Source organism: Pocillopora verrucosa, chromosome 7 (genome assembly GCF_036669915.1).
Source record: "Pocillopora verrucosa isolate sample1 chromosome 7, ASM3666991v2, whole genome shotgun sequence".
Taxonomy (NCBI): Eukaryota; Metazoa; Cnidaria; class Anthozoa; order Scleractinia; family Pocilloporidae; genus Pocillopora; species Pocillopora verrucosa.
In genome coordinates, this window is record NC_089318.1 from 16800659 (window position 1) to 16818181 (window position 17523).

Genomic DNA, 17523 nt, shown 5'->3' on the forward strand with positions numbered 1-17523 from the left:
ATAATAATGATAATAATAATAATAATAATAATAATAATAATAAGATAGAATTTTCCCATCAATCTATGTTTTTTGGGAAGTCGGTCTCTTGAGGGTTAAGCGCCATGAAGAATTCGATCTTTATCTGTATTATGTTAGTTTTGTGCCCTATGATGTCTGTACTTGTGTCTTCGCAAGGTTAGTTTCTTTTTTACTGATTACTGAGCAGGGGGTTAGCGAGGGGGAAATTAGTCTCTCTCGATCGTAGTTGAGATGCAGTCTCTCGAAAAAGCGGTTCTGGGCTTTTCGCTTAAAAAATCGATTTCTTTCTAGGAATCTGTCTCAAAGTAATCGAAATCATTTTGTTTTTTTGAATGATTGCAATTTTTTTCCATTCCAGAGCGAAAATCGCTTCCGCGCTCAAAGGCCCATTTTTAACATTGCCGGTCATTATATTTGACGCCTAAATTGAGTACTTTGAAGATTTTGTATGCTTGAAGATGCCACGAGACAGAGAAAAATCTCCATTCCCATCTAGGAAAAATATCGCGGCCGAAGGTAGTTCTTCACCGCATAAGCGACCTCTAGTTTTGTTTATCACTTAGTTAAAGTGAAAAAAAAGAAAAAAAAAAATGAAATAGTCAAGTTAATCCAAAGTATTTCTCGGTGTCAATTAGTGGAAGTGGTTCCTAATAATAATTATAATATTATGATTCAATGAAATGAAACAGAAAAAAAACTTGACCTGTAACTGGTGGTTATGGAACTGGTTGCAGCGTGGAGAGTGGGACATTTTAGGACAACTACAGTTTACATGGTTAGATGCATGTAGCGCAAATGTAGTTGCCTTAAGATATAGTCATTTCGTCGAGGGCACAAAGTTAGAAGAAATGGGAATAAGAACCGGGAGAAATACATACTTATCTGCTCATCGAGTTTTATCAGGTTTATGAATTGTAGAAAGGATTACGAAACCGTATTATGTTCCTGAATACCGCAAAAGGCTTTTGATCGAAAGGCGCGACTCAGGACTTGAGCAACAAACTAAAAGCTTAATAAAGTTTGCTTTAAAAAGATGCTTCAGTAGAGATTATTGACAGACCAGGACATTTAATTACTACTTCATAAGTTGTCTTTCGGTCCTTTCGTACAGCACTAAGACGGTCTCACTTCGATTTCGCACGGAATGACTTGTAACATTCCTATTTGGCTAACGGTAGCCTAGTTACCTCCGAGATTCAATTTTTTTTGTTATGGAGGGCAGGAGAAATACAATAAGGAACCACGGCGTGTGACATCCTGAGAGAAAGAAAGTAGTGTGTGTTATTTCCTTAGTCTAATTCGTGACTGTCTGTACGTCTAACATGTGCAAACACCTGTGAATGTTGTGTTACATCTCGGGAAGTTGGTATCGAGAGGGTTCAGCGCCATGAAGAATTTGATCTTTATCTGTATTCTGTTAGTCCTGTGTCTCATGATGTCTGTACTTGTGTCTTCGCAAGGTTAGTTTATCTATTACCGATAACTGAGCGGGGTTAGTGATGTGGAAATTATTCTCTCTCAACCGTATTTGAGATGTAGTCTCTCGAAAAAGTGGTTCATGCATTTCGGTTAAAATTATCGATTTATTTCAACGAATTTTTCTTAGTCTCAAAGTAATAGAAACCATCTTGTTTTTTCGATTTAATACAGTTTTTCTTCTTTCCAGAGCGAAAATCGCTCCGGCGCTCAAAGGCCCATTTCTAAAAGCACCGATCATAAAAAATGGCAGAAATTGTCGTGCTCGCATTTTTGGAAAGCTCGTGTTGAGGAATTTGTTTGGTTCGCATATTTAGTTGGATCCTATTTAAGAACAAGTTACATAAGTTTTCAAATTTTACCGTTTTTTTACATTGAAAATAATTTTTTTCAGCTTGACAATTATTTTGTCTTTACCGCGGCCATGATCATAAACATGCAACTTTTAATCTCGGCTGAACACAAAATTCCAACTCCTTTCCCATAATAGATTAATTCAGGTTAACAAAAGTAATATATTTATTCAGGCTAACAAAAGTTAGGTAGACGAGTATGGAAATATAAAGATATGTTGTTGTTTTGACGAAGTTCAAGCACAGCCGGCCAACATATTATACAAAATTTCGAAATTCCACCCAATAATGCACAAAAAATAGACTCAATTATGTACGAAATTCACTTCTACAACCTAGGTTTGACGCCTGAATTAAATAATTTGAAGCTTCGTTATGCTTGAAGATGCCATGAGAGAGAGAAAATCTCCTTTCCCATCAAGGAAAAAATACCGCCGCCGAAGGTGGTTCTTCGCTCTATAAGCGACCTCTTGTTTATTCATTACTCAGTTAAAGAGAAAAAAAGAGGGAATTCAATAGTCTGGAAAGATTTGAAATAGCCAAGTTAATCCAAAGTATATCTTAGTGTCAATGAGTAAAATAAATAATGGTATTTAAAGTGCGGTCTTTTTAAATTGGAAAAAAGCTGCAATCTTACGAGCTAGTGCTCGACAAGAATAATTTATTCAAAGGAGTTTATAACCGATGAAATCGCTAGTAAATAGTATAGTTTCGAAAATGCCCAAAATAAATCAGGTGGAGTGTTATTTTTGTCATTTAGGTAGAGGAGTTTTGAAATATAAAGGTATGTTGTGGTTTCGATGAACTTCTAGCATAGCCGGCCAACATATTTTGCACATTTTCGAAAATTTCAACCAATAATGCACTAAAAGCAGAACCAATTATATGCGAAGTTTACTTCCTAAAACTGTGGTTGACACTTTAATTTAGCACAATGAAGCTTTTTATGCTTGAAGATGCCATAAATAACAGAATTTAGGAGAGAAATTCTCCATCCTCATCTAGAATAATAGTGCTGCCGAAAGTTGACTCGTAGAGACTGTGTCTTAATGTTTGATGCTAGCTGATAGTTAAAGAGGTTTCTTTTGTTTTTCATCTTCACAATAGTATTGGTTTGATCGTGGCTTCGTACATCCTTAGATTTACTAAACTGCGAAACCGATTAAACTTTGTAAGGTTCATTTGATGAAGATTGCAGATGGCTTTCATTGTTTTAGTCTGTTTGTCTCTGGAAATCAGCGCTTGCATCACTCCCACTAGTGGCAATAGATACCATCGACTACAAGACAAACAAAGACTTTTAAAGGAAGCAAAGGAAGTAAACTGGCCAAAAAATTTGTATAAAATATTATCACCTTCAAAATTTTAAAATATTCGGATCTATCAAAAGCTGTTGGTTGAAAAATACCTTGGTAGGATCTAACTAGCTTCCTTTTACCTATTTCGGTTTTTATTTTTATAGCTTTTTTTTTTCTTGGCAAAATAAGTACCTATTTTGATCTATTGTTGGTCACAAATTCCTAAAAGTAAGTATTTTTATTAGTAAACTATTTCGAAAAAAAACATACAAACAAAACAAAACAAAACGAAAAGTGCGCGTTCTCTCAACCGACAGGAGCAGCCAGTTTAGACCCTGACTACATAACAGTTACCTCCTTGCACACTTCTAGGGAAAGTCTGCTCTCGTTCGAAAAGTTTCGTTATCTCCATGTACCTAAGCTTGACGAAATTATGGTATATGATGACTTTGAATGTAGTTTAATGGGGAGATAAAGAAGGAGAAGGAGAATGAGAAAATTTGGCATATACCAATTGTACCACTCTGAGAAGATTAGGAAATTTCAAAATGAATTTAAGTCGCCTCGTAATTTTCTCCTCGTGAGACTGATTTTTAAAAAGTTGTTTTATCAATGTTTGATTATTTAACCGATAAAATTTAACCGATAAAATTATTTTTGAGCCCGTGGGTTAAATGTAACAGTGTAGTTTGACCGTCCGGGTGAGTGTAGTCCTCAGAAGGACTACACTCAGTCGACTGACAGCAACCTTTCACATGACTCCGATTATGACTTTCGCTCAGGTTGTCGAAACGTCAGTCACCATTACCGACAACAGTCCTTTTAAGGACTAAAATCACCCGGACGATCAAACTACACTATTAAAATTAGGTTTGTTTTTTTAACCACTTTCAGACAAAATTCTCCTTATCCTCCAAATTATTTTTGTCGAGGCTTGGTGTTATTTTTGAAAGGTAGAAAGTGACCTGGCCTCTTTGATTTATGATACTCGAACTGATTTACATCAAAAGAAACTCAAACACAGTCGCCAGACAACGGAAACGGTAAAAACTTGTTTGTTTGGCCACCTCATATCACAACGTCGAGACAATTCATCATAGCCCACCTGATGGATGTATTATTAGGCCTTTATGTAAAATTAAAGTCGATGTATACAAAGACAAATTGATAGTGCAGTGCATAAATTCACTTCCAGCACTTCCAATTTTAGCTTATAACTTTGATGATCTTGATCGTGACCAACCTAAAATTTTGGTATCTTTTGCCATGCCAGTTTGTCATGTGATGCAGACCTATAGATTGATAGTAAAGGCTTCTAAAATATTCGAAACAAACTATCGTAAAATGCGCTAGGTGGTCTGGTCTTCATTCAATTTATTGCGAGGCGGGGGATGATTTTAGTCCAATAAGGGCGGAGTAATTTCGGCATTTTTCTGCAAATTTAAGTCAAGTTTAACAGCAGAAGCATTTCTGTTCTCGGTCGAGTTTCCTGCTGGGAATTAGTGGAAGTCGATCGATTTTCAAACCGCTTTTATGTCAATTCGATTAATAATTAATTGACTCGTCAAGAAGCTTAAGACAAATATAAATAAAAAAATTAACATTTTTGACTTGTTTAAAGAGAGTTTTGTTTTTGGTCTCCACAGGAGTTAACTGTTCAAAGATAGTTAACACCTCTTTAAACTTCTTTTAACTGCTCGATCAAATAAATTATAGGTGAATAGAAAGATAGTTGGGCAGATGGTTTTATGAGTAAATTTACGAGAATTTCATATTCGAAATTGCGAATGGTTTTCGTTTCTCTCTCTGTGTGTCTCAAGTTTTGGTCATTTTATTTTTCAACAAGCTCTGTTACATATCTGAACATCGGGAAGATCAAAATTTTGCCATGTTATATTCAAATGTATTGATTTTGCACGAAATTACTCGTATCATTACCACGTAGTACTCAGCTAAGCGCAGTCCCGCAATTATTGTATATGAAGTAAACATTAGAGTGTCAACAGGACATAGCGATTCAATAAAATGAAACAGAAAAACTTGATATGTAACTGGTGTTTATGAAACTGGTCGCAGCGCGTAGAAAGAGCGGGACATTTTGGGACAGTTACATTTTACATGCTTAGATGCACGCAGCGCAAATATAGTTGCCTCAAGATGCAGTCATTTCATCTAGGGCACAAAGTTGATAGAAATGGGAACAAGAACCAGCTGGGAGAAACACATGCTTATCTGGAAATGGAGTTTTTTCAGACAAAGGAATTACAGAAAAGATTGCGGAACTGTACTATGTTCTTGATTGACGCACAAGGTTTGTAACCAATCAAAGCGCTCTATGATTGATTACTTGATATAGTGACCCTCTTAACTACCAGCAATACTCAGATTTCATTGGTTAAAAGGCAGTCAGAAAAAAATAATTGATAGATAATTTAGGCATCAATTTGTATGTCTTTCGGGAAGTCGGTCTCCAGAGGGTTCCGCGCCATGAAGAATTTGATCTTTGTCTGTGTTCTTTTAGTTTTGTGCCTCATGATGTCTGCACTTGTGTCGTCGCAAGGTTAGTTTCACCATTACTCATTTCTGAGCGGAGGTTAGTGAGGGGGAAATTAGTCCCTCTGAATCAATTGCAGTCTCTCTAGGAAGCGGTCTAGTAAATTTCGGTTAAGAAATCGATTTCTTTCACATTTGCCCATGAATCTGCCTTAGTCTTAAAGTAGTCGAAACCGCCTTGTTTTTTCGAATTATCGCAAAATATTTGTTTTTTATTTTCCGAGCGCCGATATCTTTTTCTTTTAACAGCACCGATCACCAAAAATGGCATAAGTTTGCCGTTCTCGTATTTTTGCACAGTTCTTGTTTGGGGAATTTTTGGAAATTGTTCCTAATAAGGTTATTTAGAGTGTAGTCATTTTAACTTTGAGAAACCTGCAATCTTATAGGGTAGCGAGCGACAAGAATTAATTTGTTCGAAGGACCCATCTGCTGTGATTATAACCCATGAAATCGCCTTTGAAATACTATAGTTACAAAAATTCCCAAAATAATTCAGTTGGAGTGTTATTTTATTAGTTAGGTGGTGGAATATGGAAAGGTAAAAATATGTTGTGGCTTTGGCGAACTTCTAGCCCAGCCGAAAATTCCACCTAACAGTGCACAGAAAGTAGACTCAATAACATAAGAGATTTACGTCTTAAAACGATGGTTGACGCTTGAATATAGCACATTGAAGCTTTTTTGTGTTTGATGATGCCTTAAAACAGCATTTAGAGAGAAAAATATCCATCCTTATCTAGAAAAATAGTGCCGCCGAAAGTTGTCTGATAGCTCTTTTAGCGACCTATTGTTTGTCTGTCACTCAGCTAACGAGTATTTTTAGATCAAGACAGATTCATGAAAAAACTTTGAAAGAAATCGATTTTTTTTAAACAAAATACCCCGGAGCGCTTTTAGAAAGACTGGATCTTAATGTTTGACGCCAGTTGGTTGTTAAAGAGGTTTGTTTTGTTTTTCATTTTCACAATAGTATTAGTTAAATCGTAGCTATGCACTCTCTTTAACTTATTAAAACTGCGTAACCGATTGAGCTTTGTGAGTGTCATTTAATGTAGATTGCAAATGATTTTCGTTGCTTTCGTATGTAAATTTTACTTTACTAGACTGGTTCATCGTTATCCAGTTCATCAACCAAGTCAATCAAGTTTTTTTTTTGTTTGGTATTGCACTCCCACGTATGAAAATAAAATAAGGCCGTGTAATGCAGCTTTCATCCTTGAATTATACCCTATCTATTCTTTGAGTCTACTACGATGGTTATCGCCCACTTGTTATGAACTTTTTCTCTAACAAATCGTCAATGACGTTCACAGTCCACAAGAAAAACAAAATGTTTGGAAACTTAGAAATTCATTGCACTTCACTAAATTTAGAACTCACGGCCTGGCTGGGCAAAAGCAGCACTTCTAATTTTCTTCAACTTGAATGTATACTAGCGAGTTTGAGACCGTAAATGTCCTATTTGAAGACAGTTTTGTTCATTTATCTCTGGTAATCAATACTTGCATCACCCAAGTCTTCCACTGGTGACAATGGATATAGTCGCCCGCAAGACAAACAAAGAGGTTTAAGAAAAAAGAAAAAGGAAGTGTACTAGAAAATAGTTATGAAAATTAGTATCAAAATATCACTCACGGTAAGTTTAAATAATTCGAAGTTTATTCATAAAAGGTTCATAAACAGATCTGTCGACAAAGACAAATGGTAAGCGTTCTCTCCACCGACAGGAGCAGCAAGTTTAGACCCCGACGACATACTACCTACTTCATCACAGATATCCAGGCAAAGTCTGCTCTCGGAGGACAAGTTTCGCTATCTCGATGTACCTGAGCTTGACGAAATTATGGTATACGACGACTTTGAATGCATATTTAGATGCCTTCAGCATCCTCTGTGTGTTTCCGTGAACTTGGCTGCTGAAGGTGATTTGTGGTGTGAGTTGCTGTCTTCTGATAAGTACAGCAACCCCAATGAATACAAAGAAAAAAAGAGTTCGCATCACTATTTCTTTGAGGTAAGGACGATTTACACCTTGGTTGCATTACTTGAGTTGTACTGTTTCAAGAAAGATCTTGAGAAACAGAAGGAAAATGCAGTAACTCATGGCACGAAGCAGACTAAAAGATTCGAGGAAGGAGAAAATCTTTTTTTATAATCCAGCTGAGGAGTTAGTTCATTCAAAAGTGTTATGATATCAGAGCAATTACACTCATGATCACAAGCATGAAATCATCGCTTTAATTATTATAAATACATTTGTCATTGCTATTCATCTATATTCTTATTGGTAAAGGATCGATTGTGAAATGTTTGCCAATTTCGAAAAAAAAGAATTTGAGTCGGAGAAAATTGGTCTCCATGGTGTGTGTTCATATTTTGACGTAAGAGGCCCACATATAGTCAACGTCAGGTGGACTCTCGCCCAGCTATGATAAGTTAATACTAAGTGCAGCGTAGGTTTCTTTAATTTATTTAAGGCTGAAATAAAAGCACAATTTTTAACTATAAATGTCCAGACTTTCAAATTTAAATATTTTTGGTGCGTTGTCGCTAAAAGGTACTTAGCCTACTTGCAGAAAACAAAACAGGAGTATACTAGTTGCATATCATAATAAAATGATTCTTGTTTCCCCCTTAGTTTTGATTTTAATTAAGAGCCTATGTAATTTGGAATGAGAGGCTTTTTACAAGTCTTATCACAATGTTGCATCTCTAGAAGGAGCAAGACTTAAGGGACAGGGGATATGGGTCTTACTAAAACGTTAAGGGAATTTTTTTTTATTTTTGCATCAGAGTGCTTGTGCAAAAAAAGCCTGCAAGAACAACTCCACTTGTCTAAGCGGTTTTATTGACAAAAGAGATAAGTGTTTATGTTCCGCTGGATTCAAGGGTCGGACTTGCGATGAAGGTAAATAAGTCTGCATGTTATAAGTTTTATTGAGAAGATGTCAGTATTTCCGTCTGTGACCAAAAAATCATTTGGTATTAGCTCCATGCATGGAGCTTAGGAGGAGCGAAACAAAGAAATTATCAATAAACTGGCAGAAGTCTAAGGGTTACATTATCTCTTGAAAAGAAAAAAAAAAAACCAACAAAACAATTTTGGGTGGTCTTGTATATCCGGAAAATGGGAGGGCTAATAGAGATGAACTGAAAGAAGACAAACCAGCAGTGCAGATGCAGTTCGCAAGAATTCTACGCATTATTTGAGTGAAATTGGAACCAAGTACTTTAATTTAATATACTCTACATCAATGAGGTTGAATGTTGCAGACATAAACGAGTGTATCGAAGGAACCTCCGATTGCAGTGCTGATGCTGTGTGCAACAATATTAAGGGTTCCTACAACTGTACGTGTAAACCAGGATATTCTAGAGATGGACGGACTTGCGAAGGTAAAAGTGACCAAAGTTGTTATTCTAATAGACGAACAAGGGAATGAAAACTAAAGAAACAAACTTCCACCCTAAAAACGCTCAAATTAGTCATAGGGTTTAATACAGTGGTAGAGTTAGTGAAATTGTAGTGTTTTTCTGTCGGCTAGATTATACCGTAACGTAAAAAAAAAAGTTATTGGTCGCCAATTAGAGAGAAATAACAGATTAGAATCACCCTTAAGTACGAAAGTTATCGACTCCATTTGTTGGTGTTAAAAAAAAAGGGGGGGGGAGGTTTTCCTATTGAATCGGTTACCTTACATTTTACAGAAGTAGATTAAAAGTGTATCATAATCGCGCTCAATAATCAGTTCCTTAATGGGTTGATGGTACTTTTGCATGTTCGAGAGAACTGCGACAAAATTGCAAGGCTCTCAAGACGCCGGATCAAACGTGGGTCTCCAATTGTTGTTTGCACTTTATTTTTAAATCAGCATTAGTTTTAAAATTAATTGCAGTGACGACGTTCTAATTAAAGGAGAGTCTTTTCAGATATCGATGAGTGTGCTACAGGAAAACAGAACTGCAGTGCTGATGCTGTGTGTAACAATACTAAGGGATCGTACAACTGTACATGCAAACAAGGATACTATGGAGATGGAAATATCTGCCGTTCGGGTAACATTTTACCTGCTGTATTTCTTAAGCTGGGTTTTGTACTGTTTCTGTCTGTTTAGACTACTGTAATGAGAAGTTTCGTTTATAACAATTATGTATATCGAGATAATTCTGGGAAATAGTACTAAATGCTGTTGGAAAGTGCTCAATACACGAGTGTAGAGCGAAATATAGTTCAAAATGACTAAAATGAAACACGCATGATTCCCTGTGGAATCAAGAACTGAAAAGGAACTGATTCCCACAGGGAATCATGCGTGTTTCATTTTAGTCATTTTGAACTGTATATCGAGATATAGATTTACAGTTAATCGATAAAAACTTCGACAAATGTCTTGCTAGAAACTACCGAGAATTCAAAAAAAAAAACAAGCTAACTTCTTGATGGACATGGAAACGTTTGCCTGCATAGATAGCAGTCTTATGGTGTGCATTAGAAGCGTCGAGCGGCTTAATTAAAAGCAGCGAGGCCGCGAGGGGCCTGGGATACTGCTTAAATTAACGGGTCCGCTGCTTTTATTCTCATATATAGCGCATTAGACACCATTGATAATGCAAGCTACGAAAACACGAGTGACCAAGAACGTTGTGTGATTTCCTATTCCACATGTAAATTTCCCCTTTGAGAGCATTTCAAAACGCCCTCACATCTTTTTTTTTGTTAAAGGGTTTATTCTGTTGATATGCCTTTTCCTTTTTTCAGCTTCGACGTGTAAGGAAATTTTCGAGCGGAATGTGTAAGTCAATTAATAACTAACAAGAACAAAGGTGGAGCGGAATTTTATTAGAGAATATGAAAATAGCAGTACTTCTAATAATAGTAATTTTAAAAATTAATATTGCGCTAAGCTTAGCAACCTTGATGATAAACATCCACATTAGCTTCGCTCTTGAAAGAAATCGCTCAATCGAAAAGTACTTTGAGTCATTTACTAAATATATGAAAGCCATAGCATTCATCAAGTTTCAAACGAATCTCTCCTTTTAAGAAGATTCTTTATTTTGTAGGTCAAAAAAGAGTGGCGAGGTTACCCTGCACTTAGACTCGAAGCCAGTTTCTGTTTTCTGTCATATGGGAGACTTTGGATGCGGAAATGGGGGATGGACACCGATCATGAAGATTAATGGCAGTAAGGTAAAAAATCAGTTGCTGAGAAATTCATTGGATATACAGAGCAAAAGTAGATGGGCGAAATATGGCTACTGTTTCCTTAGTCATCGCTCAAGCGTATTTTTTGACCTTGAGCCTAAAACAGAAGTATTTTGTTTTCAATAAGGTAGAAATTAATCTGATTTGAAAAAATCCTTTGATATCAATTTCAGCGTACCTTCCGTTACCATTCCCATTTCTGGAACGACAAAGAGACCTATCAAGATGCTGCTGGCAAGAATGGCTTCGACTTACAAGAAACAAAGCTACCAACTTACTGGAAAACACCCTTCTCCAAGATCTGCCTCGGTATGAAGATTGGCCAACAACTCAGGTTCATCTTCATCAACAAGACAGCCGAATCTTTGTATTCATTGATCGCTGACGGGAAATACCGCGCCACTTCACTGGGTAGAGACACGTGGAAGGAGGTCGTCGGTTCGCAAGCCTCCTTGCAGCAAAACTGCAACAAGGAAGGGTTCAATGTTAAAGGTGGTCCCTCAGAAGCAAGAATCGGCGTCATTGCTAACCAGGAAAATGACTGCTTCACTTGCGATTCTAGAATCGGGTTTGGTACAGGAGGAGATAATTCGTGCGGAAATGTAGCAACACACAAGCCTGATAACGGAAACAAGCACATCAGAGCCATGGGGTACATCTTGGTGCACTGACAAGGCATACGATTTACATTTAAGCTACAAAGCCGTTATAGATTAGTAGAAAATTAGTTTACAAACTCAAACAAGGTAATAGAGCAATGGATTCAAACTTATCGTATCGTTTGGTCAGATCTGTCTAAAATATAACTTTTTTTTAATTCCAGTCTTTGACGTCTTATTTGTATATAGTTAGTTTAGGCTGTGAAAACGAAGAAGGAATCTGCAGTGAAGCCATATCCAATCTTCGTAATATCCTTCGAATATCACGGCGTGAAAGCTCATAAGCTCCTGATTAGCCTGTAGATTAAGCGTAATTTTATGCGCTTCAGTCAAGCTGATAGAAGTGCGAGGCGCACACGAAGAGCAATTCACGCGCGGAAGGAGGAACATATAAAACTTGAACTGTTCCTCCTCATAATAAAGTGTGTAAACCCTTTCACAGTGATAATTATTTGAATAAAGACGTATTGGCGCAGAGAGAATTCAGTACATTCTGGCAAGAGAGAGACTAATCTCGCGTGGCAAGGTTAGTTTCACCATGATTCATTTCTGAGTAGAGAATGCTGACTGGGTTGAGGGGAAGCCATGGTTAACATTTAACACAAGTTATTTTGTTTTAGGGGGGGGCCTCTCTGATCCTCATCCTCATCACTTGGAGAGCTTCTCTTACTTGTTACTTTGAACGTAAACTATTGTCTTAAAATGCCAGTTATTCAAAAAATAAATAAAATAAAACAAATCTGTCGCAAAACAACAAGGAGGAATGCAAAGAATTACCGAGACGAGGATTCGAACCTGGGTTACTGCGGCCACAACGCAATGTCCTAACCACTAAATGATCAAGGCTAGTCATCCAGCTGTTCTGGACGTGATTCGTGGAAACCAGTACGGGGCGATCCCAAAGTCATCAACCACCATGACCCTTATAAGCATGCTCCATGCGTGGTCCCTTGGGACGGACGGAAATGGGGCGACAGTGAGAACAATGTTATTTGACTATCGTAATGCATTCGATTTTATAGATCACAGAATTTTAATTGATAAGCTATGTAAACTAGACATACCCCGCAGTGTTGTAAATTGGATCATAGATTTCCTTTCCGATAGATTTCAACGCATTAAGTTAGCCGAGTGCCGCTTTTCCGAGTGGGGTCCAGTTCCCTCTGGGGTACCACAGGGTACCAAACTGGGCCCGTTTTTAATTATCTTGATGATCAACGATTTAGATATCAAATCGCCACTAATGTGGATATTTGTTGACGACACAACCGCCTCTGAGGTAATTCAAAAGGGAAATACCATTAACGCCCAGGGTATAACCGACGAATTAATCGAATGGTCCCGTAAGAACAGGGTAGTGCTAAATCCAGCTAAATGCAAAGAGTTGAGAATCTCGTTTTCCCGGAACCCTGAGGCCTTCGATTCGGTGTCCATCGATGATAAAGAAATTGAAGTGGTAAACAGTGCCAAGTTACTAGGTATAACTATAAGCGACAACTTAACTTGGAACGCCCACATCAACGAGTTAGTAAAGAAAACCAACAAAAAAACTATACTTTCTTGTACAGCTGAAACGAGCCCGACTACCTCCTTCAGACCTAGTTCTTTTCCATCTTTCGTGTGTTCGATCTACGATAGACTACGGAGTTCCGGTTTTTCACAACGTGCTTCCGCAGTACCTTAAGAACGAGCACATACATAACGAGAAAAGGGCACTATCGATAATTTTGCCCAGCATGAGCTACAACAAAGCCTGCAAAGTTTTGGGAATAACGCCAATAACCGAACACCATGGTTAGCTATGCACTAAACTGTTTGACGCCATAGTAGCCGACCCCAACCATAAGCATGGATTACTGCCACAGAAAAATAATATATGTTTATAATTTTCGATACAATCGTCCCTTTGTTTTACCGCGCGTTCACACCAATAGGGCAGATAACACTTTCATACTCGCAATGTCCCGGCTATTCAACCCATCTTCTCATAATACATAGATTATTTCTTAAATTTAGTTCAAGGATCAAAAAGTTTTACAAATTTAAACATTTTTACCATTATATTTAACAAAGATTTATCATAGATTATGATTGTCCTGCTAAAAGTTGTAAAAGTTACTTAATTCAGCCTTCGGGCTGCGATGTGATTTAAATAAACCATCTATCTATCTATCCGATAAAAATGAAAAAAAAGAGGCTAAATTAAACATAAAATAGGTTAAAATAGATCTTAAGGTTACGAGGGATTCAAAATTCCACTTAAATGACTTGAACTTTGAAAATGAGTTAAACCACTTTTAACTTTCTTACTTTGAAACAGAAAAATGCCGCTTTTAGAATGAAAAAGAAAAAAAAATCTCTGTTCATAAAAACTCAGATTGATCGAGTGGAAACATTTATCCCACCATTATTTAAAATAATCTGGTAGCACTTTCATAGGAGGAATATGTTTATTACCTGACGATTATTATCGTCATAGAAATATTCCATATTTAGAATCACACAAAAAGGGGAAAAAAAAACTTTTTGATCTAGTAAGTCGACGGATAGCTTCACTTACACTTTCGTTCATTTTAATGTAAAAGACGATTTCCTCTATAAGTGGTGAGCTCACGTTACCTTGTTCATTCAATAAACAAGTTAGGTACAAGTACTTCAGTAATTCTTCGGGGAAGCCAGCGTAGGTTTTCAATCCCACTACTTTGTGTGAAGCTACGATCCAGTTATCGCTACCTTTACTTTAATGGGTGTGGCCAAGACTTTATCCAAAGTGAATCCGTACCCATGGCTGAGAATTGAAGACACCGTGGTTTTCGTGGGTGAGTGGTTCTCAACAGTTCACTTTTTACGCGTAACTTTTTCTTTTCTTCGAGCCGGACCAAATTTCCACCGCTGGGCATTTCATCTCCTCGTTGGAAGAATAAACAGCGGTTTCTTTGACACTTGAAGTACACTCCGTTGGGAATTTGTTCTGATTTCGATTCGCACAACGCTAATGGTTCTGAACATAAAAGTTTGAGTATGTATTTTTTTCCATTTGGACCAAACAGGAAAGGGCTGGTAAGCATCCTGCAAGTACTCTCTGGCTTTATCAAGTCTAGCGAAGAAGAAACAATCGGACATGGGATATTTTACAACTCCCAACCTGTTTTAGAAGAACAAATTGCAGCTTGCAATGATGGCCGAAACAGAAATCCATTTGGATCTCGCTCATTTGAGGCAGCGCCTCCTCGTGTTTGAAAATGGAATGCATGATGGATTCTCTGATTCTGGCTAAAATTCAAATCCTATCTCCTCCGGTAATTATTCCGGGTCGAAGTCTGTAAAATAAGAAGATTCAATGAGTTCACACGTCTCATTGTTTCCTACACATGTATATATCTTTTTTCGGTCGGGTAATAAGTTCTTCCTTGTAAGATATCTAAAAAAAAACTACTAGCATCAACATCTCGCCATACTGTATACAAATATGTAACTCTGATCTCGCACCAAATTCCTCATACCATTACAACTTGCCTAACCGCAGCGCCATTCGCCAGTAATTTCAAATTTTAATCATTTTATTTTTTAACAACCTCTGCAAGGAATGTGAACATCGGAAAGATCAAAATTTTGCCATGCCGTATGCATTTTTATAACTTTGATTTTGCACGAAATAACTCGCACCATGACTACTTAGTACTTAGCGAAGTGCAGTCCTGTCATTTTTGAATATGACGTAAACATTAGAGTGTCAAGAAGACATAGCAATTCAATAAAATGAAACAGAAAAACTTGATATGTAAGTGGTGTTTATGGAACTGATCGCAGCGCGTAGAAAGAGCAGGACATTTTTGGACAATTACAGTTTACATGGTTAGATGCACGCAGCGCAAATGTAGTTGCCTCAAGATGTACTCATTTTATCGAGGGCTTATGCTTATTTGGTCATCAAGTTTTATCAGGTATGTGAATTGAAGAAAAGATTACGAAACCGCGCTACGTTCTTGAATGATGAAAAAGGCTTGTTGATCTAGAGGCGTGACTCAGGACTTGACCAACAACCAAAAAGCTCTACAAAGTTTGCTTTAAAAATATGCGTCTGCAGAATTACTGACAAGCCATGACATTTTAATTTTTTTACTTCTTAAGTTATGTATCGGTTTTGTTGTACAGTACTGAGACGGTCTCACGCTCAAAATGAACTTGTAAAATTACTACTTGGCTAACAATAGCCTAATTGCTTCCGATAGTCAATTTCGTTTTTGTTACGGAGAGCAGGAGAAATACAATAAGGAACCACGACGCGTGAAATCCTGAGAGAGAGAATATTGTGTGTGTTAATTATTTCCAAGTCTAATCCGTGACTGTCTAACATATGTAAACACCTGTTAAGGTCGCGTTACACTTCAAGTATGGAGTGTGTCACAAATACTTAAAAGTAATTCGCCCACTTCGGTTAAGTGGTGCAGAATAGCGCTCTGTGATTGGTTACCAGGGATGGTGACCTCCTTAGCTACCAGTATTACTCAGATTTCATCAGTTAAAAAGGTAGTCAGGAAATTAAAATAATAACAATAATAATAATAATAAGATAGAATTTTGCCATCAATCTATGTTTTTTGGGAAGTCGGTCTCTAGAGGGTTAAGCGCCATGAAGAATTCGATCTTTATCTGTATTTTGTTAGTTTTGTGCCGCATGACGTCTGTACTTGTGTCTTCACAAGGTTAGTTTATTTATTACTGTTACTGAGAAGGGGGTTAGTGAGGGGGAAATTAGTCTCTCTAAATCGTAGTTGAGATGCAGTCTCTCGAAAAAGTGGTTCTGGGCATTTCGCTTAAAAAATCGATTTCTTTCAAGGAATCTTTCTTAGTCTCAAAGTAATCCAAATGATTTTGTTTTTTCGAATTACTGCAATTTTTTTCCATTCCAGAGCGAAAATCGCTTCCGCGCTCAAAGGCCCATTTTTAACAGTGCCGATCATCAAAAATGGCATAACTGCTGTGCTCGTATTTTTGCAAGCTCGTGTTTGAGGAACTTTTTTGGTTAGCATATTTAGTTTGATCCTTTTTGAGAACAAGGCACATAAGTTTTTTTTCCATTTTAACAGTTTTTTTTACACTAAAAATTAATTTTTCAGTTTGAAACCTACATTGTTCGTGCCTCTGTGATCGTAAATATGCAACCTTTAATGTCGGTTGAGCGCCAAATTCCAATTTCTACCCATGATGTTGTGGTTTTGGAGAACTTCTAACACAGCAGGCCAACATATCATGCAAATTGTCGAAATCCACCCAATAGTGCACAAAAAATGGCCTCGATTTTATACAAAATTCCCTTGTACAACCTATGTCTGACGCCTAAATTGAATACTTTGAAGATGTTTTATACTTGAAGATGCCATGAGAAAGAGAAAAATCTCCATTCCCATCTAGGAAAAAAATTGCCGCCGAAGGTGGTTCTTCCCCGTATAAGCGACCTCTAGTTTTGTTTATCACTTAGTTAAAGTGGAAAAAAGAGGGAATTCCCTAAAAGTCTGGATAAATTTGAAATATTTAAGTTAATTCAAAGTATTTCTCGGTGTCAATTAGTGGAAGTGGTTCCTAATCATGGTACTAAAAGGGCAGTCATTTCAAATCGGAAAAAAGCTGTAATCTTACGAGGTAGTGCGCGACAAGAATAATTTATTCAAAGGACCCTCTCTGCTATGTTTATATCCCATGAAATCGCCGGTAAATAGTATAGTTACAAAAATTCCCTAAATAAATTAGGTGGGGTATTATCTTTTTCATTTAGGTAGAGCCCGAGGAGTATGGAAATATAAAGATATGTTGTGGTCTCGACGAACTTCTAGCACAGCCGGCCAACATATTTTGCACATTTTCGAAAATTCCAACCAATAATGCACTAAAAGCGGAATCAATTACATACGAAATTTACATCTTAAAATTGTGGTTGATACTTTAGTTTAGCA

The 17523-nt window shown here is 37.1% G+C and overlaps 1 protein-coding gene across 1 annotated transcript; it reads left to right on the forward strand.

Annotated features, from left to right (window-relative positions):
- Positions 1-5305: 5305 nt before the first annotated feature.
- LOC136282566 (uncharacterized) lies at positions 5306-11621 on the forward strand. Its single transcript, XM_066170235.1, has 8 exons — positions 5306-5459; positions 5670-5708; positions 7432-7718; positions 8498-8612; positions 9635-9760; positions 10464-10497; positions 10769-10895; positions 11084-11621. The coding sequence occupies exons 1-8, from the start codon at positions 5306-5308 to the stop codon at positions 11579-11581; spliced, it is 1380 nt and encodes a 459-aa protein (XP_066026332.1). The 3' UTR covers positions 11582-11621.
- Positions 11622-17523: the final 5902 nt, after the last annotated feature.